Here is a 26,119-nt window from a genome sequence, read left to right as displayed (position 1 = left end):
ACTCCACAGAATGGGTACGGTACAGCAGGCTAGGGGTCACTGTGCCTGCCCTGACCTCTGACCTGGTGGGTGTCTGGGTTTCGGTAACTGCGGACTGTGTACTATTGTGAAATGAAAACAGGAAATGGTGGAAAGCAGACAGTATCAGCTGGAAAGGCTGTGAGTGCTGAGTGAAAGATAGATAGTTTTAGTAAGGCTTGGGGAGGAGCAGGCTTCACATAAACTGCACAGAGCCAATTAACATCCTTCATTTCCTCCAGACTACCAAAGGCAAAGGGTGAGTGAGGTGAAGGGACCAGGATCAATAAAAGTGGGGTTTATAAAGGTATCGGAAAGTGGCCGGCACGGTGGCACAGTGGTTAACATTGCTGCCTCACAGCGCCAGCCACCCACGTTCAATTCTGGCCTCGGGTTGCTGCCTTTGCGGAGTTTGCACATTCTCCCCATATCTGCGTGGGTTTCCTCCCACGCTCCAAAGGTTAGGTTGATTGGCCATGCCAAATTGTCCCTTAGTGTCAGGGGGATTAGCAGGGATAGAGCCTGGGTGGGATTGTTGCTGTTGCAGGCTCGATGGGCTGAATGGCCTCCTTCTGCACTGTAGAGATTCTATGATTAGAACATAAAGGTAAGGAGTAAGTGAGGTGAAGGGACCAGGATCTTGACTGGGAATCAACAGGTTGACCAGATTAGCCTAATAGCCTCATGTTAATAAATACTGGTGTAGCTCAGAGTTTAAAAGTGGGTGAGCTATCCTCTTATCCCTGTCCCACTGAGTGTGTCTCCCAGACTGTGTCCAAGGGAATGTTTCCTCTAGTGTGTGCAGAGTGAACACAAACAGTGTTAACATTGGGAATCTATGCAGAGGGAGAAGGAATTTCAGGTTTTATTTGATGTCTTTTACTTCAGGGATTTGATGAGTGTTTCTCTGTTGCCTCTGAGCAAGGAGACTGTAACTATTAATTTAATCATCAATTAACTGATCAAATAAATCAGATTAAATGGGCAAGACAGGGCAGCTAATGTGAAGCGGTTGGGAGTGTGTGGAGAGCATTATTATCCTGGATAACTACCTCCTCACTAAGTGGCTGCGGCCTATAGGACAATAAGAAATAGGAACAGGAGTAGGCCATTCGGCCCTTCAGGCCTGCTCCACCATTCAATAGAATCATGTCCACTTTCCTGCCCTTTTCCCTTAACCCTTGATTCCGTTACTGATCAAAAATCTATATATTTCAGCCTTAAATGTACACAAGGTGGGGGGGGGGGGGGGGGGGGGGGCGATTCTCCCAAAAGTGTTGAATTGGCGGAAAAACTGTTCTAGATCCCGACTGTTTTGTCAGTTCAGCTTCTCACCTGAATCTCCGCACTCTGTGCACTTCAGAGGTCCCGTGACTCTCATTAAAAACCCAGGGGGCGGGGCCTATTCTCACCAGAGTCTGACGGTTCTGGAACTCTGCACATGCACAGTGCCCCCGATCTGTCAATCTCTCCGTTTGCTGGACAGCTCAATCACTGGCCAACCCTGGAGCCCCACAGTGCTGTAACTCCAGCCCCCCTGCGCCCCCCCCCCCCCCCCCCGTCGGCCCCCACAGCAATTGCCAGACCAGCCCCGACACCCCCTCTCCCCCCCCCCCCCGTCCCAGAGTGCCCCAAAGCCCAGGCCCCACACCCCAGCAGTGGCGATTCCCCCCTCACCCCAGCAGACCACCCCTCCCACTGACCATCCCCCTTCCCCGGTGTCAGATCCCCCCCCCCCCCCCCCCCCCCCCGGAGACAACCCCCCCTCCCCCAGCAGACGACCACCCCCCTACCCCCCCAGCCCGCCCCAATCGCTGTCCTCCCTCCATCCCAGACCGATCCCAATGCAGAATGGCAGGGGAACCCCCCACCCTCACCTAAGCCCTGCCCACAATAGGCCCTGCTCCCTTGGCACTGCCCGATGCCCGATGGGCAGTGCCAACGTAGCCCTGGGCATGGGCACTTTGCTCCTTGGGCAGTGCCGGGACACAGGCTGGCACTGCCAGGATGCCTGTGCCCAGGGGGCAGCAGCCCCCCGCTGCCTGACCCTCTGGGGGGGCCCTGATTGCCCCCCTTTCATTCCGGCAGGGTCTCCCGCTCACCCCCCTGAACATGGGGAGCTAGTGTGAACCCTGCCGGAATGAAGTACTCCTGGCGGGGTGGGAGATTCGATCGGGTCCTGAAATCGGAACCCGAGAAATTAACAAATCTACAGCGGCGGGGGGGGCATTGGGGGGGCGGTCATAGTCATAGAGTCATAGAATCATCAAGTTGTACTGCACAGAAAAGCCTTTCAGCCCATTGAGTCTGCACTGACAATAACTACCAGTAAAGGCGCACTTATCCCATTTTCCTGCACTTGTCCTATATCCTTGAATGTTACGATATTTCAAGTGCTCATACAACTTCTTTTGAAAGATTGTAAGGTTTCCAGCCTCCACTACCTTCCCAGGCAGTGCATTTTAGATTCCCACCACTCTCTGAGTGAATTTTCTTTCTCAAATCGCCTCTGAATCTCCTGCCCCCCTATTCACCCTGTCCATATCCCTCATAATCTTATACACCTCAATCATGTCTGTGCTGTATTATTTCTTTATTATTTCTTTGATAGAGGAAGGGAAATCAGTAAATGTGGTGTACTTGGATTTCCAAAAGGCATTCAGTAAAGTGCCACCCAAAAGATTAATAATCAAGATAAGGGCTCACGGTATTGTACACAATATATTAGCATGGATAGATGATAATTAACGGACAGGAAGTGGAGGCTCTGAATAAGGATTGGCAAGCTGTATCGAATGGAGTGCTACAAAGATCAGTACTGGAACCGCAGCTTTTATAATCTATATTTGTCAGTTAGATGAAACGTTTGAGAGTAATGTCGCTAAGTTTGTCGATGATATAAAGTTAGGTGGGAATGTGAGCTGTGAGGAGGACACAGAAATGTGAATGATTAAGCGAATGGGCAATAAAGTGGAAGATGAGGAATAATGTGGGGAAGTGTGAGGTCATTCACTTTGCTAACAAGAATTGGTCATTCATGGTCATCATAGCCTTTGTTGGCCAATCTCATTGTCTTCTTGTTTGACTTTCCTCAGACCACATCTCAATGTTCTTCACCAACCACCCCATTTTTCTTCTTGCTCTTTTGTTTTGACTTTTAATTTCTCCTTCAAATGCTGCCAGGATAAGGCTGTCAGGTCTTAATTTCCAATGTCTATTCTTGGCCATCTCTCTCGCTACCTGTACCCTTTTGATTTCTGAACTCTTGATCTGAGCCACTCATTTGTCTTTCTGTCCATTCAGCTGATTCCGAGTATCGTCCATCAAACCCACATTTCAAAAACTGTTCTCCTCTATGAAAAGGTGGCATGGTGTCACAGTGGTTAGCACTACTGCCTCACAGCGCCAAGGACCTGGTTCAATTCCAGCCTTGGGCATCGTCTAACATACCCAGTTTTCAAAAACTGTTCTCCTCTATGAAAGGGTGGCATGGTGACACAGGGTGACACATTGTCCACCACATTTCAAAAACTGTTCTCCTCTTCCTTCTTGTATCCACAGAGAACTTTCCCCACCAGTGACTGGTTTTCAGATGCATGTTGATTCTTTTGGACTTCCAGATGCTACTTCCATCTCTGCTCACACCTCTGTCCATAGTGAATCTAACCTGGAGATCATTCTGGGATCTAACTTTGGTGTCTATCAGTGATGAAGTATAGGAAACTCTTTCCTCATCCTGCCTATGTCTTTGGTACCTACATGAACCGTGACCACTGGATTCCCCCGCCTCCCACTGCAAGTTCCTCTCCAACCCAGAGCAAATGTCCCAAACCATTGCACTGGGCAATACAGCCATCTGGACGGGGTGGCACAGTGGTACAGCGGTTAGCACTGCTGCCTCACAGTGCCGAGGCGCCGGATTCAATTCCTGGCTTGCGTGGCTGTCTGTGCGGAGTCTGCATGTTCTCCCCGTGTCTGTGTGGGTTTTCTCCGGGTGCTCCGGTTTCCTCCCACAGGCCGAAAGACGTGCTGGTTAGGTGGATTGGCCATGCTAAATTCTCCCTCAGTGTACCCGAACAGTCGCTGGAGTGTGGCGACTCAGGGATTTTCACAGTAACTTCATTGCAGTGTTAATGTAAGCCTACTTGTGACACTAATAAACTTAAACTTAACTTAAACTGGACTCTTGCTCCTTGCTGCAGAGAAGACCGTCAATCCCCCCTCACTGTCCTGCCCCTGACAATCACTCCTATTAACATTCCTATTAACAGCTTCCACACAGTTCATCCACGCTGCTTACACAAAGATCAAACCTGTGAACAAACTGCACAGCTTGTGTCTCCTCCACTCTCATTCTGGGACCCAACAAAAAACTTATCTCTCGCGGTGTCACACTTGGATTTCTCTCGGAATATGATTACTTCATTCTGGAGTGACAGACTGGACTGGAGAACGCTTTGAAGTGTGTGTCTGTGTCCTCATTCCCCTCACTCTTCCAAATGTTACTGACTCCATAGAATCCCCATAATGCAGAGGCAGGCCATTCGTCCATCAGGTCTGCACCCACCCTCTCTTGCCCAGGCCCACCCACATTCCCCATGAAACCTCCAACCCCACACATTTATCTAATCTACACATCTTTGGACACTAAGGGACAATTTAGCATGGCCAATCCACCTAACCTACACATCTTCGGACTGTGAGAGGAAATCGGAGCACCTGGATAAAAACCAAGGCAGTCACGGGGAGAACGTGCAGACTCTACATAGACAGTGACCCAAGCCAGGAATCAAACCCAAGTCCCCGGCGCTGTGAGGCAGCAGTGCTAACCACTGTGCCCCCGTGCCGCCCGGACTCCCTCTGGGTCCTCGTTTTCCTCACACTTCAGGTGTCAATGACTCCCTCTTGGTCGGACAACATACAAATCAGGAGAAGGAGTAGCCCACCCGGCCCCTCCAGCCAGCTCCACTATTCAATACGATCATGGCTGATCTGATTATAACTTCAACCCCACACTCCTGCCTACTCCAATAACCTTTACCCCCCAGCCTTGCTTATCCATCATCATTCTTGCTCTGCCTTTAAAGTATTCAAAGACTGTCCTTCCACCATCTTTTGAGGAAGAGCGTTCCAGACAGTCTCAACCCTCTGAGTGAACAAACATTTCTCCTCATCTCTGTCTTTAATGGGTGACCCTTATTTTTAATCAGTGACCACCCCACCCAGGTTCTAGGTTCTTCAACAAGAAGAATCATCCCCTCCACATCCATCATGTCAGTATCCCTCAGGATCTTAAAGGTTTTGGTCAAGTTGCCTCTTACTCTTCAAAACTCCAGTGGATACGAACCTAACCTCTCGAACCTTTCCTCATAAAACAACTGGTCCATTCCTGGTATTAGTTGAGTAAACTAGTTAAATTAAATTAAATTAGTCCAATGCATGGAGGAATTATACAGTAAATGTAGAACCCTTAGGAGTATTGACAGGCGGAGAGATCTGGGCGTATATGTCCACCGATCACTGAAAGTGGCAACGTAAGTGAATAAGGTAGTCAAGAAAGCATGCGGCATGCTTGCCTTCATCGGTCGGGGCATTGAGTATAAAAATTTGCAGGTCATGCTGCAGCTGTACAGAACCTTAGTGAGGCCTCATTTAGAATATTGTGTACAATTCTAGTCGCCAAAAGGGTGTGGATGCTTTGGAGAGGGTACAGAAAGGGTTTGCCGGGATGTTGCCTGGTCTGGAGGGTATTAGCTATGAGGAGAGGTTGGATAAACCCGGTTTGTTCTCACTGGAACGACGGAGGTTGAGGGGTGACCTGATAGAGGTTTGCAAGATTGAGTGGCATGGACAGAGTGGATAGTCAGATGCTCTTTCCTAGGGTAGAAAAGTCAAGTACGAGGGGACATAGGTTTAAGGTGCCTGGGGAAAAGTTTAGAGGAGAGCTTTTTACACAGAGGGTGGTGAATGTCTGGTACACGCTGCCTGGGGTGGAGGTGGGAGCAGGTATGATAGCAACATTTAAGGGGCCACTAGACGAATACATGAAAAGGATGGGAATGGAAGGATATGGACTCCGTAAGTGCATGAGGTTTTAGTTTAGGCAGGCATCATGATCGGCTCAGGCTTGGAGGGCCGAAGGGCCTGTTGCTGTGCTATACTGTTCTTTCTTCTTTGTTCTTTTCTTTGTTCTTAAACATTCTCTAAACACCTTCTAACACATTTACATCTTTCCTTAAATAAGGAGACCAATACTGTACACAGTACTCCAGATGTGGTTTCACCAATGCCCTGGACAGTGAAGCATAGCCTCCCTACTTTTGTAATCAATCCCCTCACAACAAATGATAATATTCTTAGCTTTCCTAATGACTTACTGTCCTAAGTTAATTCTAATGCTAATGCTAATCCTAAATTGTGTGTCCTGGGGAGTAAGTCTCCTCCGTTACAGTCCGCTCCTCCATTACAGTTCACTCAACCATTACAGTCCACTCCTCTGTTACAGCCTGCTCCCCTGTTACAGCTTTCCCCTCTGTTACAGTCCGCTCCTTTGTTACAGTCCGCTCTTCTGTTACATAGAACAGTACAGCACAGAACAGGCCCTTCGGCCCACGATGTTGTGCCGAGCTTTATCTGAAACCAAGATCAAGCTATCCCACTCCCTATCATCCTGGTGTGCTCCATGTGCCTATCCAATAACCGCTTAAATGTTTCTAAAGTGTCTGACTCCACTATCACTGCAGGCAGTCCATTCCACACCCCAACCACTCTCTGCGTAAAGAACCTACCTCTGATATCCATCCTGTATCTCCCACCACGAACCCTATAGTTATGCCCCCTTGTAATAGCTCCATCCACCCGAGGAAATAGTCTTTGAACGTTCACTCTATCTATCCCCTTCATCATTTTATACACCTCTATTAAGTCTCCCCTCAGCCTCCTCCGCTCCAGAGAGAACAGCCCTAGCTCCCTCAACCTTTCCTCATATGACCTACCCTCCAAACCAGGCAGCATCCTGGTAAATCTCCTCTGCACTCTTTCCAGCGCTTCCACATCCTTCTTATAGTGAGGTGACCAGAACTGCACACAATATTCCAAATGTGGTCTCACCAAGGTCCTGTACAGTTGCAGCATAACCCCACGGCTCTTAAACTCCAACCCCCTGTTAATAAAAGCTAACACACTATAGGCCTTCTTCACAGCTCTATCCACTTGACTGGCAACCTTTAGAGATCTGTGGATATGGACCCCAGGATCTATCTGTTCCTCCACAGTCTTCAGAACCCTACCTTTGACCCTGTAATCCACATTTAAATTTGTCCTACCAAAATGAATCACCTCACATTTATCAGGGTTAAACTCCATTTGCCATTTTTCAGCCCAGCTTTGCATCCTATCTATGTCTCTTTGCAGCCTACAACAGCCCTCCACCTCATCCACTACTCCACCAATCTTGGTGTCATCAGCAAATTTACTGATCCACCCTTCAGCCCCCTCCTCTAAGTCATTAATAAAAATCACAAAGAGCAGAGGACCAAGCACTGATCCCTGCGGCACTCCGCTAGCAACCTGCCTCCAATCCGAAAATTTTCCATCGACCACCACCCTCTGTCTTCGGTCAGACAGCCAGTTACCTATCCAATCGGCCAACTTTCCCTCTATCCCACACCTCCTCACTTTCATCATAAGCCGACCATGGGGGACCTTATCAAACGCCTTACTAAAATCCATGTATATGACATCAACTGCCCTACCTTCATCAACACACTTAGTTACCTCCTCAAAAAATTCTATCAAATTTGTGAGGCACGACTTGCCCTTCACGAATCCGTGCTGACTATCTCGGATTAATCCGCATCTTTCTAAATGGTCGTAAATCCCATCCCTAAGGACCCTTTCCATCAATTTACCAACCACCGAAGTAAGACTAACCGGTCTATAATTACCAGGGTCATTTCTATTCCCTTTCTTAAACAGAGGAACAACATTCGCCATTCTCCAGTCCTCTGGCACCATCCCCGTGGACAGCGAGGACCCAAAGATCAACGCCAAAGGCTCTGCAATCTCATCCCTTGCCTCCCACAGAATCCTAGGATACATTTCATCAGGCCCAGGGGACTTATCGACCTTCAGTTTATTCAAAACTGCCAAGACATCCTCCCTCCGAACATCTATTACAGTTACAGTCCGCTCCTCCATTACAGTCTGTTCCTGTGACTCCACATTTCTCTGTCACCAGTGTTACACTCACTTTCCATCGCTGTGATTTGTTTCCTCCCATCACTCTTACTAACCTCTCTGTTCACTCCTCTTACTTTCATTACATTACAACAACAACTTATCTTTATATAGTGCCTTTAATGTACCCTCCGAAGGTGCATGAGTTACCCGATCCAATTTGTCACCATGAACGTGGAGAGACATTAGGTCAGATGACCAAAAATTTGGTGAAAGAAGGATCTTAACAGCGTGGTAAAGAATGGTAGCGAGGTGGAGGTTTATTAAGTGTTACAGAGAGAGGGAGGCTTTATTACAGAGAGAGGGAGGCTTTATTACAGAGAGAGGGAGGGTTTGTTACAGAGAGAGGGAGGGTTTGTTACAGAGAGAGGGAGGCTTTATTACAGAGAGAGGGAGGGTTTGTTATGGAGAGAGGGAGGCTTTATTACAGAGAGAGGGAGGGTTTGTTATGGAGAGAGGGAGGGTTTGTTACAGAGAGAGGGAGGGTTTGTTACAGAGAGAGGGAGGGTTTGTTACAGAGAGAGGGAGGGTTTGTTACAGAGAGAGGGAGGGTTTGTTACAGAGAGAGGGAGGGTTTGTTACAGAGAGAGGGAGGGTTTGTTACAGAGAGAGGGAGGGTTTGTTATGGAGAGAGGGAGGGTTTATTACAGAGAGAGGGAGGGTTTATTACAGAGAGGGAGGGTTTGTTACAGAGAGAGGGAGGGTTTGTTATGGAGAGAGGGAGGGTTTGTTACAGAGAGAGGGAGGGTTTATTACAGAGAGAGGGAGGGTTTGTTACAGAGAGAGGGAGGGTTTGTTACAGAGAGAGGGAGGGTTTGTTACAGAGAGAGGGAGGGTTTGTTATGGAGAGAGGGAGGGTTTGTTACAGAGAGAGGGAGGGTTTGTTACAGAGAGAGGGAGGGTTTGTTACAGAGAGAGGGAGGGTTTGTTACAGAGAGAGGGAGGGTTTGTTACAGAGAGAGGGAGGGTTTGTTACAGAGAGAGGGAGGGTTTGTTATGGAGAGAGGGAGGGTTTATTACAGAGAGAGGGAGGGTTTATTACAGAGAGGGAGGGTTTGTTACAGAGAGAGGGAGGGTTTGTTATGGAGAGAGGGAGGGTTTGTTACAGAGAGAGGGAGGGTTTATTACAGAGAGAGGGAGGGTTTGTTACAGAGAGAGGGAGGGTTTGTTACAGAGAGAGGGAGGGTTTGTTATGGAGAGAGGGAGGGTTTGTTATGGAGAGAGGGAGGGTTTGTTACAGAGAGAGGAAGGGTTTGTTACAGAGAGAGGGAGGGTTTATTACAGAGAGAGGGAGGGTTTGTTACAGAGAGAGGGAGGGTTTGTTACAGAGAGAGGGAGGGTTTATTACAGAGAGAGGGAGGGTTTATTACAGAGAGAGGGAGGGTTTGTTATGGAGAGAGGGAGGGTTTGTTACAGAGAGAGGGAGGGTTTATTACAGAGAGAGGGAGGGTTTGTTATGGAGAGAGGGAGGGTTTGTTACAGAGAGAGGGAGGGTTTATTACAGAGAGAGGGAGGGTTTATTACAGACAGAGGGAGGGTTTGTTACAGAGAGAGGGAGGGTTTGTTATGGAGAGAGGGAGGGTTTGTTACAGAGAGAGGGAGGGTTTGTTACAGAGAGAGGGAGGGTTTATTACAGAGAGAGGGAGGGTTTGTTACAGAGAGAGGGAGGGTTTGTTACAGAGAGAGGGAGGGTTTATTACAGAGAGAGGGAGGGTTTATTACAGAGAGAGGGAGGGTTTGTTATGGAGAGAGGGAGGGTTTGTTACAGAGAGAGGGAGGGTTTATTACAGAGAGAGGGAGGGTTTGTTATGGAGAGAGGGAGGGTTTGTTACAGAGAGAGGGAGGGTTTATTACAGAGAGAGGGAGGGTTTATTACAGAGAGAGGGAGGGTTTATTACAGACAGAGGGAGGGTTTGTTACGGAGAGAGGGAGGCTTTATTACAGAGAGAGGGAGGGTTTGTTACGGAGAGAGGGAGGCTTTATTACAGAGAGAGGGAGGGTTTGTTATGGAGAGAGGGAGGGTTTGTTACAGAGAGAGGGAGGGTTTGTTATGGAGAGAGGGAGGGTTTGTTCCAGAGAGAGGGAGGGTTTATTACAGAGAGAGGGAGGGTTTGTTACAGAGAGAGGGAGGGTTTATTATGGAGAGAGGGAGGATTTGTTACAGAGAGAGGGAGGCTTTATTACAGAGAGAGGGAGGGTTTATTACAGAGAGAGGGAGGGTTTGTTACAGAGAGAGGGAGGGTTTATTACAGAGAGAGGTAGGGTTTATTACAGAGAGAGGGAGGGTTTGTTACAGAGAGAGGGAGGCTTTATTACAGAGAGAGGGAGGGTTTATTACAGAGAGAGGGAGGCTTTATTACAGAGAGAGGGAGGGTTTATTACAGAGAGAGGGAGGGTTTGTTACAGAGAGAGGGAGGGTTTATTACAGAGAGAGGGAGGGTTTGTTATGGAGAGAGGGAGGGTTTGTTACAGAGAGAGGGAGGCTTTATTACAGAGAGAGGGAGGGTTTATTACAGAGAGAGGGAGGGTTTATTACAGAGAGAGGGAGGGTTTGTTATGGAGAGAGGGAGGGTTTGTTACAGAGAGAGGGAGGCTTTATTACAGAGAGAGGGAGGGTTTATTACAGAGAGAGGGAGGGTTTATTACAGAGAGAGGGAGGGTTTGTTACAGAGAGAGGGAGGGTTTATTACAGAGAGAGGGAGGGTTTGTTATGGAGAGAGGGAGCGTTTGTTACAGAGAGAGGGAGGCTTTATTACAGAGAGAGGGAGGGTTTATTACAGAGAGAGGGAGGGTTTGTTACAGAGAGAGGGAGGGTTTGTTACAGAGAGAGGGAGGGTTTATTACAGAGAGAGGGAGGGTTTATTACAGAGATCTGGACAGGTGCATCATGGAGGGAATTGGATTGAGGGTTGAGAATTTGATATGGGATTATCAGGGAACAGGACTTGGTGTAAGTACAGGGGTTGGATGGTCTGAGGTTTATGGTGTGTGGAATGTGTGAGGGCTGCACCAAGTGTGTTGGGATAGTGGTAAAGGAGGAGTTTGGTATGGAATGTGTCGAGGCTGGGTGGAGTGAAGAATCTTTGTCAGTTTTGGCTAGGTGGTTACCGCTCTAGTCTGAAGGTTGTGGATATTGCTCCCACTCTATAGATTTGACCATAAGAAGGCTGATATTCCAGTGCGAGATTGAGGAAGTGCTGCACTGCTGGAAGTGCTGACTTTAGGGCCAGATACTCAACACCAGTTCCACCCTCTTTTGTTGAATGAAAAGGTCCCCATTGCACAGTGTGAACGAGGAGTACAATGTTAATCAATGTTACTAAAACATGTCATAGTGCTCTTTCTGGAATCTTGCTGTGCACAATATCCTGCTGCTTTTCCCACATTACAAAATTGACATCGCTCAGAAACACCTCATTGGCTGCAAAGTGTTTTGGGATGTGCTCAAGTCTGAACGATGTTAACGAAATACAAATCTCCAGATGTGGTCTCAGTGACTGGGGGGGTCTCAGTGACTGGGGGGGTCTCAGTGACTCGGGGGGCGTCTCAGTGATTCAGGGGGGGTCTCAGTGACTCGAGGGGGGTCTCAGTGACTCAGGGGGGGTCTCAGTGACTCAGGGGGGGTCTCAGTGACTCGGGGGGGGTCTCAGTGACTCAGGGGGGGTCTCAGTGACTCAAGGGGGGGTCTCAGTGACTCGGGGGGGTCTCAGTGACTCGAGGGGGGGTCTCAGTGACTCGGGGGGGGTCTCAGTGACTCGAGGGGGTTCTCAGTGACTCAGGGGGGGTCTCAGTGACTCAGGGGGGGTCTCAGTGACTCAGGGGGGGTCTCAGTGACTCAGGGGGGGGTCTCAGTGACTCAGGGGGGGTCTCAGTGACTCGGGGGGTCTCAGTGACCCCGGGGGGGGGGTCTCAGTGACTCAGGGGGGGTCTCAGTGATTCAGGGGGGGTCTCAGTGACTCAGGGGGGTCTCAGTGACTCCGGGGGGTCTCAGTGACTCGGGGGGGGGATCTCAGTGACTCGGGGGGGTCTCAGTGACTCAGAGGGGATCTCAGTGACTCGAGGGGGCGTCTCAGTGACTCGGGGGAATCTCAGTGACTTGGGGGGGGGGTTCCCAGTGGCTCAAGGGGGGGTCTCAGTGACTCGGGGGGGGGGGGTCTCAGTGACTCGGGGGGGGGGTCTCAGTGACTCGGGGGGTCTCAGTGACTCGAGGGGGGGTCTCAGTGACTCGGGGGGTCTCAGTGACTCGAGGGGGGGTCTCAGTGACTCGGGTGGGTCTCAGTGACTCAGAGGGGATCTCAGTGACTCAGTGGGGTCTCCGTGACTTGGGGAGGTCTTTGTGACCTGGGGGGTCTCAGTGACTCGGGGGTGAGGGGGGGTCTCAGTGACTCAGGGGGGGGTCTCAGTGACTCGGGGGGGTCTCAGTGACTCGAGGGGGGGTCTCAGTGACTCAGGGGGGTCTCAGTGACTCGGGGGGGTCTCAGTGACTCGGGAGTGGGGGGGGTCTCAGTGACTCGAGGGGGGTCTCAGTGACTCAGCGGGGTCTCAGTGACTCGGGGGAGTCTCAGTGACTCGAGGGGGGTCTCAGTGACTCAGCGGGGTCTCAGTGACTCGGGGGGGTCTCAGTGACTCGGGGGGGTCTCAGTGACTCGGGAGTGGGGGGGGTCTCAGTGACTCGGGGGGGGTCTCAGTGACTTGCGGGAGTCTCAGTGACTCGAGGGGGGGTCTCAGTGACTCGGGGGGGTCTCAGTGACTCGGGGGGGTCTCAGTGACTCGAGGGGGGTCTCAGTGACTCGGGTGGGTCTCAGTGACTCAGCGGGGTCTCAGTGACTCGAGGGGGGTCTCAGTGACTCAGCAGGGTCTCAGTGACTCGGGGGGGGTCTCAGTGACTCAGCGGGGTCTCAGTGACTCGGGGGGGGTCTCAGTGACTCGAGGGGGGTGACAGTGACTCGGGGGGGGTCTCAGTGACTCGGGGGGGGTCTCAGTGACTCGAGGGGGGTCTCAGTGACTCAGTGGGGTCTCCGTGACTTGGGGAGGTCTTTGTGACCTGGGGGGTCTCAGTGACTCGGGGGGTCTCAGTGACTCGAGGGGGGGTCTCAGTGACTCGAGGGGGGGTCTCAGTGACTCGGGGGGGTCTCAGTGCCTCGGGGGGGTCTCAGTGACTCGGGGGGTCTCAGTGACTCGAGGGGGGGTCTCAGTGACTCGAGGGGGGGGTCTCAGTGACTCGGGGGGGTCTCAGTGCCTCGGGGGGGTCTCAGTGACTCGGGGGGTCTCAGTGACTCGAGGGGGGGTCTCAGTGACTCGAGGGGGGGTCTCAGTGACTCGGGGGGTCTCAGTGACTCGAGGGGGGTGATAGTGACTCGGGGGGGGGGTCTCAGTGCCTCGGGGGGGTCTCAGTGACTCGGGGGGGTCTCAGTGCCTCGGGGGGGTCTCAGTGACTCGGGGGGGTCTCAGTGACTCGGGGGGGTCTCAGTGCCTCGGGGGGGTCTCAGTGACTCGGGGGGGTCTCAGTGACTCGGGGGGGGGATCTCAGTGACTCGGGGGGGTCTCAGTGACTCGGGGGGGGGTCTCAGTGCCTCGGGGGGGTCTCAGTGACTCGGGGGGGTCTCAGTGCCTCGGGGGGGGTCTCAGTGACTTGGGGGGTCTCAGTGACTCGGGGGGGTCTCAGTGACTCGGGGGGGGGGTCTCAGTGCCTCGGTGGGTGGGGGATCTCTGACTCTGGGGGGGGTCTCAGTGACTCAGGGGGGATCTCTGACTCTGGGGGGGGGGTCTCAGTGACTCAGGGGGGATCTCTGACTCTGGGGGGGGTCTCAGTGACTCAGGGGGGTCTCAGTGACTCAGGGGGGATCTCTGACTCTGGGGGGGTGTCAGAGGTTTATCACATAATGGGTCAAACATGACACCAATGTTGCAATCAGCTTCAAGAAAGTTACCAGGGAGAGGAATTGAGTTGGTGACATGGGGCAAAGGCAATGCCACAATGCTCTCAATATTTAGGGAGGGGAATTTCCGTAATTGCTGGATGGCAGATCGATGGTCTCACAATTGAGAGAGCTGGGGGGATTTGCTGGAGTTGGTGGTGAGGTAGGGCTGGCTGTTGGCAGTGGACACACGCAAAATAATGCATTCCTTTCCAATGATATCCTTGTTTACAATGTCCACATCCCATAAAAGAGTGAAACAGAGTGTCACTGAGGGCCAGCATGGAGATGTGAAGAGGATGGTTGGGGTGCCAAGGGTTAATCCTTGGTGGATGTCAGCAGTGGAACTTTTCCCTGGGCTTCCACTCCCCATTATAATAGGTTCCACTCCCCATTATAATAGGTTTGTATGCTATGACTGTCCTCATTACAGGTACTCCCCGTTACACTCATTCCCCATTACAGTCATTATTGTCCCTTCCTTTTTCTGTCAGTCCCATTACTCTTGTTCTCTAATATTTTTACTGCCATTACTCTGATTGTCAATGACTGACTCTGATTTTCTCTCTGTTCCCAGCTGACTGGCACTGCAGTCCTCTCACTTGGCCTGTGGCTTCGCTTTGACTCAGACACAACCACCATATTCAGTGGTGACCATTGCCCCACATCTTTCTACATTGGTGAGTGAAGCTTGGTGTGGATGGAGCTGCTGTCATCAGCCAGACACACCAAGGAGAGTTTACAAACCCTGAATTGTGTAAAACAAGTGAACGCCAGCAGGGAGGGCCAGGTGGAGGCAGTGGTGTTGGAATATAGCAGTATGACAGGGCTGGCTGATAGATAAGCTGGAAAGCTGAGGTACAGCTCAGCGCACATGGAATTCCGAGCTTCACATCTGGAAACTTGATTGACCTTGCAGCATTTTGACAATTCTGCCATTGATAAATTCTGGTCTATAGGTTCAGGCACCATCCGTTACAGAATGTAGAAAGAAGGGTGGAAATTGTCCACAAGACTAGGCCTGACTAGTCCCAAACTACTCAATTACCACCCAGAGCAGGCCCGACTACCTCAGGACCAGGACCCATTACCCTCCGGACCAGGCCTGACTACCCCAAAGTAGGCCTGACTGGCCCCAGACTGTCCAGACCAGGTCCAACTAGCCACAGACCAGGCCCGACGACCCCAGGAACAGGCCTGACGACCTTGCGACTGTGCCTGAATAGCCCTAGGCCAAGCACAACTACCTCAAGACAAGGCCTGACTACACCAAAACTAGGCTGACTACACCCAGACCATGCCTTTTGGAAATCCAAATACACCACCTCTACCTTTATCCCCTTTATCCATCCTGCATATTCTCAAAGAGCACTAATACATTTGTCAAACACAATTCTCCTTTCACAAAAAGCACATTGACTCTGCCAGATTGTATTATAATTTCTGAAATGTCCTGTCCTTTCACGATGGATTCGAACAGTTCCTCCAATGACAACTGTTGAACTATAGTTTCCTGCTTTTGTCTCCTTCCTTTCTTGAATAGAGGTTGGATTTATGACACTTCATTTACATTTGTTTAATCTTCAATATATTTTGAGTTCTGGGTCCATCAAGTCCTTGGATATTGTTGTTTGGTCTATCTGAAGATTTTAATAATTTTCATGCATGGTTTTATATTTAGCAGTTGCAAAGTTTTCCTGTAAATTGCAAAATCTAAAAGATACGCAAGTCACTGTTAAACTCATTGGGGTGCACTTTGAGAGGGATTTTACCTCACTTGGAGTCAGTGGGTACCCAGCCAAGACGCTGGGGGTAAGTGGGAATTTTGCCCCTCAGAGAGAGTCCCATTGTCTGCCCCCTCTGTACTCAGCAGCACCAGAAGATGGTAGTGGCCACTGTTGGAACTACAACCAGTGCCCACAAAGAAACTCTGGAATTCAGGAAAGTTGGGGGATTCTGAGTGATCCCAACGAGGGAACGGGTTGTGGAAATGGATTGGTGGGGTGGGGCGGTCGAGAGAGGAGGGGTGGGGGAGAGACAAAGGGAGCGTGAGGGGAGAACATCTTATCGCAGCTGCCCCTGATGGGCGTTGGGGCCCTGCCACAAAGGAGCTATCCTGAGCCCACCCTTCATGCCCGACAGCTGCCCATGCTGCCAAAGCTGCTTTGGCTGTTCCCAACCCATCCTACCCACAGGAACAGTGAACTCCCCACGGACACAGTGAACTCCCCACGGACACAGTGAATTACCCACAGTGACAGTGAATTACCCAGAGGCACAGTGAATTACCCACAGTGACAGTGAATTGCCCACAAGCACAGTGAGTTACCCACAGTGACAGTGAACAACCCTCAGTGACAGTGAAGTACCCACAGTGACAGTGAATTACCCACAGTGACAGTGAATTGCCCACTGTGACAGTGAATTACCCACAGTGACAGTGAATTACCCACAGGCACAGTGAATTACCCACAGTGACAGTGAATTACCCACAGTGACAGTGAATTACCCACTGTGACAGTGAATTACCCACAGTGACAGTGAATTACCCACAGGCACAGTGAATTACCCACAGTGACAGTGAATTACCCACAGGCACAGTGAATTATTCACAGTGACAGTGAATTCCCCACAGTGACAGTGAGTTATCCACATTGACAGTGAATTACCCACAGTGACAGTGAATTACCCACAGTGACAGTGAATTACACACAGTGACAGTGTATTACCCACTGTGACAGTGAATTACCCACAGTGACAGTTAAAAACCCACAGTGACAGTGAATTACCCACAGTGACAGTCATTTACCCACTGTGACAGTGAATTACCCACTGTGACAGTGATTTACCCACAGTGACAGTGATTTACCCACAGTGACAGTGATTTACCCACAGTGAGAGTGAATTACCCACAGTGACAGTGAATTACCCACAGTGACAGTGTATTACCCACAGGCACAGTGAATTACCCACAGTGACAGTGAATTACCCACAGTGACAGTGATTTACCCACTGTGACAGTGAATTACCCACAGTGACAGTGAATTACCCACAGTGACAGTGAATTACCCACAGGCACAGTGAATTACCCACTGTGACAGTGAATTACCCACAGGCACAGTGAATTACCCACAGTGACAGTGAATTACCCAGAGTGACAGTGAATTGCCCACAGGCACAGTGAGTTACCCACAGTGACAGTGAACAACCCTCAGTGACAGTGAATTACCCACAGTGACAGTGAATTACCCACAGTGACAGTGAATTACCCATAGTGACAATGAATTGCCCACAGGCACAGTGAATTGCCTACAGTGACAGTGAATAACCCACAGTGACAGTGAATTACCCACAGTGACAGTGAATTACCAACAGGCACATTGAATTACCCACAGTGACAGTGAATTACCCACAGTGACAGTGAATTACCCACAGGCACAGTGAATTACCCACAGTGACAGTGAATTACCCACAGGCACAGTGAATTACCCACAGTGACAGTGAATTACCCACAGTGGCAGTGAATTACCCACAGGCACAGTGAATTACCCACAGTGACAGTGAATTACCCACAGGCACAGTGAATTACCCACAGTGACAGTGAATTGCCCACAAGCACAGTGAGTTACCCACAGTGACAGTGAATTACCCACAGTGACAGTGAATTACCCACAGTGACAGTGAATTGCCCACAGGCAAAGTGAATTGCCTGCAGTGACAGTGAATAACCCACAGGCACAATGAATTACCCACAGGCACAGTGAATTACCCACAGTGACAGTGAATTACCCACAGTGACAGTGAATTACCCACAGTGACAGTGAATTACCCACAAGCACAGTGAATTACCCACAGTGACAGTGAATTACCCACAGGCACAGTGAATTATTCACAGTGACAGTGAATTCCCCACAGTGACAGTGAGTTATCCACATTGACAGTGAATTACCCACAGTGACAGTGAATTACCCACAGTGACAGTGAATTACCCACAGTGACAGTGAATTACACACAGTGACAGTGTATTACCCACTGTGACAGTGAATTACCCACTGTGACAGTGAATTACCCACAGTGACAGTTAAAAACCCACAGTGACAGTGAATTACCCACAGTGACAGTCATTTACCCACAGGCACAGTGAATTACCCACAGTGACAGTGAATTACCCACAGTGACAGTGAGTTATCCACATTGACAGTGAATTACCCACAGTGACAGTGAATTACCCACAGTGACAGGGTATTACCCACAGGCACAGTGAATTGCCCACAGTGACAGTGAACTGCCCAGAGTCACAGTGAATTACCCACAGTGACATTGAATTACCCACAGTGACAGTGAATTACCCACAGGCACAGTGAATTGCCCACAGTGACAGTGAACTGCCCAGAGTCACAGTGAATTACCCACAGTGACATTGAATTACCCACAGTGACAGTGAATTACCCACAGGCACAGTGAATTGCCCACAGTGACAGTGAACTGCCCAGAGTCACAGTGAATTACCCACAGTGACAGTGAATTACCCACAGTGACAGTGTATTACCCACAGGCACAGTGAATTGCCCACAGTGACAGTGAACTGCCCAGAGTCACAGTGAATTACCCACAGTGACATTGAATTATCCACAGTGACAGTGAATTACCCACAGTGACAGTGAATTTCCCACAGTGACAGTGTATTACCCACAGGCACAGTGAATTACCCACAGTGACAGTGTATTACCCACAGTGACAGTGATTTCCCCACTGTGACAGTGAATTACCCACAGTGACCGTGAATTACCCACAGTGACAGTGTATTACCCACAGACACAGTGAATTACCCACAGTGACAGTGAATTACCCACAGTGACAGTGAATTACCCACAGTGACAGTGATTTACCCACTGAGACAGTGAATTACCCACAGTGACAGTGAATTACCCACAGTGACAGTGTATTACCCACAGGCACAGTGAATTGCCCACAGTGACAGTGAATTACCCACAGACACAGTTAATTACCCACAGTGACAGTGAATTAACCACAGACACAGTGAATTACCCACAGTGACAGTGAATTACCCACAGACACAGTGAATTACCCACAGTGACAGTGTATTACCCACAGGCACAGTGAATTGCCCACAGTGACAGTGAATTACCCACAGACACAGTTAATTACCCACAGTGACAGTGAATTACCCACAGACACAGTGAATTACCCACAGTGACAGTGTATTACCCACAGACACAGTGAATTACCCACAGTGACAGTGAATTACCCACAGTGACAGTGAATTACCCACAGTGACAGTGATTTACCCACTGTGACAGTGAATTACCCACAGTGACAGTGAATTACCCACAGTGACAGTGTATTACCCACAGGCACAGTGAATTGCCCACAGTGACAGTGAATTACCCACAGACACAGTTAATTACCCACAGTGACAGTGAATTACCCACAGACACAGTGAATTACCCACAGTGACAGTGAATTACCCACAGGCACAGTGAATTACCCACAGTGACAGTGAATTACCCACAGGCACAGTGAATTATTCACAGTGACAGTGAATTCCCCACAGTGACAGTGAGTTATCCACATTGACAGTGAATTACCCACAGTGACAGTGAATTACCCACAGTGACAGTGAATTACACACAGTGAGAGTGTATTACCCACAGGCACAGTGAATTATTCACAGTGACAGTGAATTCCCCACAGTGACAGTGAGTTATCCACATTGACAGTGAATTACCCACAGTGAGAGTGTATTACCCACTGAGACAGTGTATTACACACAGTGACAGTGAATTACCCACAGTGACAGTGAATTACCCACAGTGACAGTGAATTGCCCACTGTGACAGTGAATTACCCACAGTGACAGTGAATTACCCACAGGCACAGTGAATTACCCACAGTGACAGTGAATTACCCACAGTGACAGTGAATTACCCACTGTGACAGTGAATTACCCACAGTGACAGTGAATTACCCACAGGCACAGTGAATTACCCACAGTGACAGTGAATTACCCACAGGCACAGTGAATTATTCACAGTGACAGTGAATTCCCCACAGTGACAGTGAGTTATCCACATTGACAGTGAATTACCCACAGTGACAGTGAATTACCCACAGTGACAGTGAATTACACACAGTGACAGTGTATTACCCACTGTGACAGTGAATTACCCACAGTGACAGTTAAAAACCCACAGTGACAGTGAATTACCCACAGTGACAGTCATTTACCCACTGTGACAGTGAATTACCCACTGTGACAGTGATTTACCCACAGTGAGAGTGAATTACCCACAGTGACAGTGAATTACCCACAGTGACAGTGTATTACCCACAGGCACAGTGAATTACCCACAGTGACAGTGAATTACCCACAGTGACAGTGATTTACCCACTGTGACAGTGAATTACCCACAGTGACAGTGAATTACCCACAGTGACAGTGAATTACCCACAGGCACAGTGAATTACCCACTGTGACAGTGAATTACCCACAGGCACAGTGAATTACCCACAGTGACAGTGAATTACCCAGAGTGACAGTGAATTGCCCACAGGCACAGTGAGTTACCCACAGTGACAGTGAACAACCCTCAGTGACAGTGAATTACCCACAGTGACAGTGAATTACCCACAGTGACAGTGAATTACCCATAGTGACAATGAATTGCCCACAGGCACAGTGAATTGCCTACAGTGACAGTGAATAACCCACAGTGACAGTGAATTACCCACAGTGACAGTGAATTACCAACAGGCACATTGAATTACCCACAGTGACAGTGAATTACCCACAGTGACAGTGAATTACCCACAGGCACAGTGAATTACCCACAGTGACAGTGAATTACCCACAGGCACAGTGAATTACCCACAGTGACAGTGAATTACCCACAGTGGCAGTGAATTACCCACAGGCACAGTGAATTACCCACAGTGACAGTGAATTACCCACAGGCACAGTGAATTACCCACAGTGACAGTGAATTGCCCACAAGCACAGTGAGTTACCCACAGTGACAGTGAATTACCCACAGTGACAGTGAATTACCCACAGTGACAGTGAATTGCCCACAGGCAAAGTGAATTGCCTGCAGTGACAGTGAATAACCCACAGGCACAATGAATTACCCACAGGCACAGTGAATTACCCACAGTGACAGTGAATTACCCACAGTGACAGTGAATTACCCACAGTGACAGTGAATTACCCACAAGCACAGTGAATTACCCACAGTGACAGTGAATTACCCACAGGCACAGTGAATTATTCACAGTGACAGTGAATTCCCCACAGTGACAGTGAGTTATCCACATTGACAGTGAATTACCCACAGTGACAGTGAATTACCCACAGTGACAGTGAATTACCCACAGTGACAGTGAATTACACACAGTGACAGTGTATTACCCACTGTGACAGTGAATTACCCACTGTGACAGTGAATTACCCACAGTGACAGTTAAAAACCCACAGTGACAGTGAATTACCCACAGTGACAGTCATTTACCCACAGGCACAGTGAATTACCCACAGTGACAGTGAATTACCCACAGTGACAGTGAGTTATCCACATTGACAGTGAATTACCCACAGTGACAGTGAATTACCCACAGTGACAGGGTATTACCCACAGGCACAGTGAATTGCCCACAGTGACAGTGAACTGCCCAGAGTCACAGTGAATTACCCACAGTGACATTGAATTACCCACAGTGACAGTGAATTACCCACAGGCACAGTGAATTGCCCACAGTGACAGTGAACTGCCCAGAGTCACAGTGAATTACCCACAGTGACATTGAATTACCCACAGTGACAGTGAATTACCCACAGGCACAGTGAATTGCCCACAGTGACAGTGAACTGCCCAGAGTCACAGTGAATTACCCACAGTGACAGTGAATTACCCACAGTGACAGTGTATTACCCACAGGCACAGTGAATTGCCCACAGTGACAGTGAACTGCCCAGAGTCACAGTGAATTACCCACAGTGACATTGAATTATCCACAGTGACAGTGAATTACCCACAGTGACAGTGAATTTCCCACAGTGACAGTGTATTACCCACAGGCACAGTGAATTACCCACAGTGACAGTGTATTACCCACAGTGACAGTGATTTCCCCACTGTGACAGTGAATTACCCACAGTGACCGTGAATTACCCACAGTGACAGTGTATTACCCACAGACACAGTGAATTACCCACAGTGACAGTGAATTACCCACAGTGACAGTGAATTACCCACAGTGACAGTGATTTACCCACTGAGACAGTGAATTACCCACAGTGACAGTGAATTACCCACAGTGACAGTGTATTACCCACAGGCACAGTGAATTGCCCACAGTGACAGTGAATTACCCACAGACACAGTTAATTACCCACAGTGACAGTGAATTACCCACAGACACAGTGAATTACCCACAGTGACAGTGAATTACCCACAGACACAGTGAATTACCCACAGTGACAGTGTATTACCCACAGGCACAGTGAATTGCCCACAGTGACAGTGAATTACCCACAGACACAGTTAATTACCCACAGTGACAGTGAATTACCCACAGACACAGTGAATTACCCACAGTGACAGTGTATTACCCACAGACACAGTGAATTACCCACAGTGACAGTGAATTACCCACAGTGACAGTGAATTACCCACAGTGACAGTGATTTACCCACTGTGACAGTGAATTACCCACAGTGACAGTGAATTACCCACAGTGACAGTGTATTACCCACAGGCACAGTGAATTGCCCACAGTGACAGTGAATTACCCACAGACACAGTTAATTACCCACAGTGACAGTGAATTACCCACAGACACAGTGAATTACCCACAGTGACAGTGAATTACCCACAGGCACAGTGAATTACCCACAGTGACAGTGAATTACCCACAGGCACAGTGAATTATTCACAGTGACAGTGAATTCCCCACAGTGACAGTGAGTTATCCACATTGACAGTGAATTACCCACAGTGACAGTGAATTACCCACAGTGACAGTGAATTACACACAGTGAGAGTGTATTACCCACAGGCACAGTGAATTATTCACAGTGACAGTGAATTCCCCACAGTGACAGTGAGTTATCCACATTGACAGTGAATTACCCACAGTGAGAGTGTATTACCCACTGAGACAGTGTATTACACACAGTGACAGTGAATTACCCACAGTGACAGTGAATTACCCACAGTGACAGTGAATTACCCACAGTGACAGTGTATTACCCACAGGCACAGTGAATTGCCCACAGTGACAGTGAATTACCCACTGTGACAGTGAATTACCCACAGTGACAGTGAATTACCCACAGGCACTGTGAATTGCCCACAGTGACAGTGAATTACCCACTGTGACAGTGAATTACCCACAGTGACAGTGAATTACCCACTGAGACAGTGTATTACCCACAGTGACAGTGAATTACCCACAGTGACAGTGAATTACCCACAGTGACAGTGTATTACCCACAGGCACAGTGAATTGCCCACAGTGACAGTGAATTACCCACTATACAGTGAATTACACTCAGGCACAGTGAATTACCCACTGTGACAGTGAATTACCCACAGACACAGTTAATTACCCACAGTGACAGTGAATTACCCACGGTGACAGTGATTTACCCACTGTGACAGTGATTTACCCACTGTGACAGTGAATTACGCACAGTGAGAGTGAATTACCCGCTGAGACAGTGAATTACCCACAGTGACAGTGTATTACCCACAGGCACAGTGAATTACTCACAGTCACAGTGAATTACCCACAGTGACAGTGATTTACCCACTGTGACAGTGAATTACCCACAGTGACAGTGAATTACCCACAGTGACAGTGAATTACCCACAATACAGTGAATTACGCACAGGCACAGTGAATTACCCACAGTGTCAGTGAATAACCCAGAGACACAGTGAATTACCCACAGTGACAGTGAATTACCCACAGTGACAGTGAATTACCCACAGTGACAGTGAATAACCCACAGTGACAGTGAATATCCCACAGTGACAGTGAATTACCCACTGTGACAGTGAATTACCCACAGTGACAGTGTATTACCCAGAGGCACAGTGAATTACCCACAGTGACAGTGAATTACCCACAGTGACAGTGAATTACCCACAGGCACATTGAATTATCCACAGCGACAGTGAATTACCCACAGGCACAGTGAATTACCCACAGTGACAGTGAATTACCCACAGTGACAGTGTATTACCCACAGTGACAGTGAATATCCCCACTGTGACAGTGAATTACGCACAGTGACAGTGAATTACCCACAGTGACAGTGTATTACCCACAGGCACAGTGAATTACCCACAGTGACAGTGAATTACCCACAGGCACAGTGAATTGCCCACAGTGACCGTGAATTACCCACTATACAGTGAATTACACACAGACACAGTGAATTACCCACTGTGACAGTGAATTACCCACTATACAGTGAATTACACACAGACACAGTGAATTACCCACTGTGACAGTGAATTACCCACAGACACAGTTAATTACCCACAGTGACAGTGAATTACCCACAATACAGTGAATTACACATAGGCACCGTGAATTACCCACTGTGACAGTGAATTACCCACAGACACAGTTAATTACCCACAGTGACAGTGAATTACCCACAGGCACAGTGATTTACCCACTGTGACTGTGATTTACCCACAGTGACAGTGAATTACCCACAGTGACAGTGTATTACCCACAGGCAGTGAATTACTCACAGTCACAGTGGATTACCCACAGTGACAGTGATTTACCCACTGTGACAGTGAATTACCCACAGTGACAGTGAATTACCCACAGTGACAGTGAATTACCCACAATACAGTGAATTACGCACAGGCACAGTGAATTACCCACAGTGTCAGTGAATAACCCAGAGACACAGTGAATTACCCACAGTGACAGTGAATTCCCCACAGTGACAGTGAATTACCCACAGTGACAGTGAATTACCCACAGTGACAGTGAATAACCCACAGTGACAGGGAATAACCCACAGTGACAGTGAATTACCCACTGTGACAGTGAATTACCCACAGTGACAGTGTATTACCCAGAGGCACAGTGAACTGCCCAGAGTCACAGTGAATTACCCACAGTGACATTGAATTACCCACAGCGACAGTGAATTACCCACAGGCACAGTGAATTACCCACAGTGACAGTGTATTACCCACAGTGACAGTGAAGTACCCACAGTGACAGTGCATTATCCACAGTGACAGTGTACTACCCACAGTGACAGTGAATTACCCACAGTGACAGTGAATTACCCACAGTGACAGTGAATTACCCACAGTGACAGTGTACTACCCACAGTGACAGTGAATTATCCACAGTGACAGTGAATTACCCACTGTGACAGTGATTTACCCACAGACACATTGAATTACCCACAGTGACAGTGAAGTACCCACAGTGACAGTGTACTACCCACAGTGACAGTGAATTACCCACAGTGATAGTGAATTACCCACTGTGACAGTGATTCACCCACAGACACATTGAATTACCCACAGTGACAGTGACGTACCCACAGTGACAGTGAATAACCCACAGTGACAGTGAATTACCCACAGTGACAGTGAATTACCCACAGTGACATTGAAGTACCCACAGTGACAGTGAATAACCCACAGTGACAGTGAATTACCCACAGTGACAGTGTATTACCCACAGTGACAGTGAATTACCCACAGTGTCAGTGAATTACCCACAGTGACAGTGATTTACCCACAGTGACAGTGTATTACCCACAGTGACGGTGAATTACCCACTGTGACAGTGAATTACCAACTGTGACAGTGAATTACTCACAGTGACAGTGTATTACCCACAGGTACAGCGAATTAACCAGAGGGACAGTGAATTACCCA

General features: G+C 48.9%; 1 protein-coding gene across 1 annotated transcript in view; it reads left to right on the top strand.

The window, feature by feature from the left end:
- Nucleotides 1–14,751: 14,751 nt before the first annotated feature.
- The window catches only part of LOC144487588 (CD9 antigen-like), a gene marked incomplete at its 5' end in the record, with an annotated part of 125,790 nt that continues 114,422 nt past the window's right edge, over nt 14,752–26,119 (top strand). Inside the window, one exon of the mRNA XM_078205672.1 lies at nt 14,752–14,854. Coding sequence (XP_078061798.1) covers nt 14,752–14,854 — 103 coding nt within the window. The remainder of the gene's footprint in view (nt 14,855–26,119) is intronic.

The sequence above is a fragment of the Mustelus asterias genome, unplaced genomic scaffold (genome assembly GCF_964213995.1).
Source record: "Mustelus asterias unplaced genomic scaffold, sMusAst1.hap1.1 HAP1_SCAFFOLD_902, whole genome shotgun sequence".
NCBI classification, from domain to species: domain Eukaryota; kingdom Metazoa; phylum Chordata; class Chondrichthyes; order Carcharhiniformes; family Triakidae; genus Mustelus; species Mustelus asterias.
Note: the sequence above shows the minus strand (reverse complement) of the source record. Positions and strands in the feature narration are given on the sequence as shown.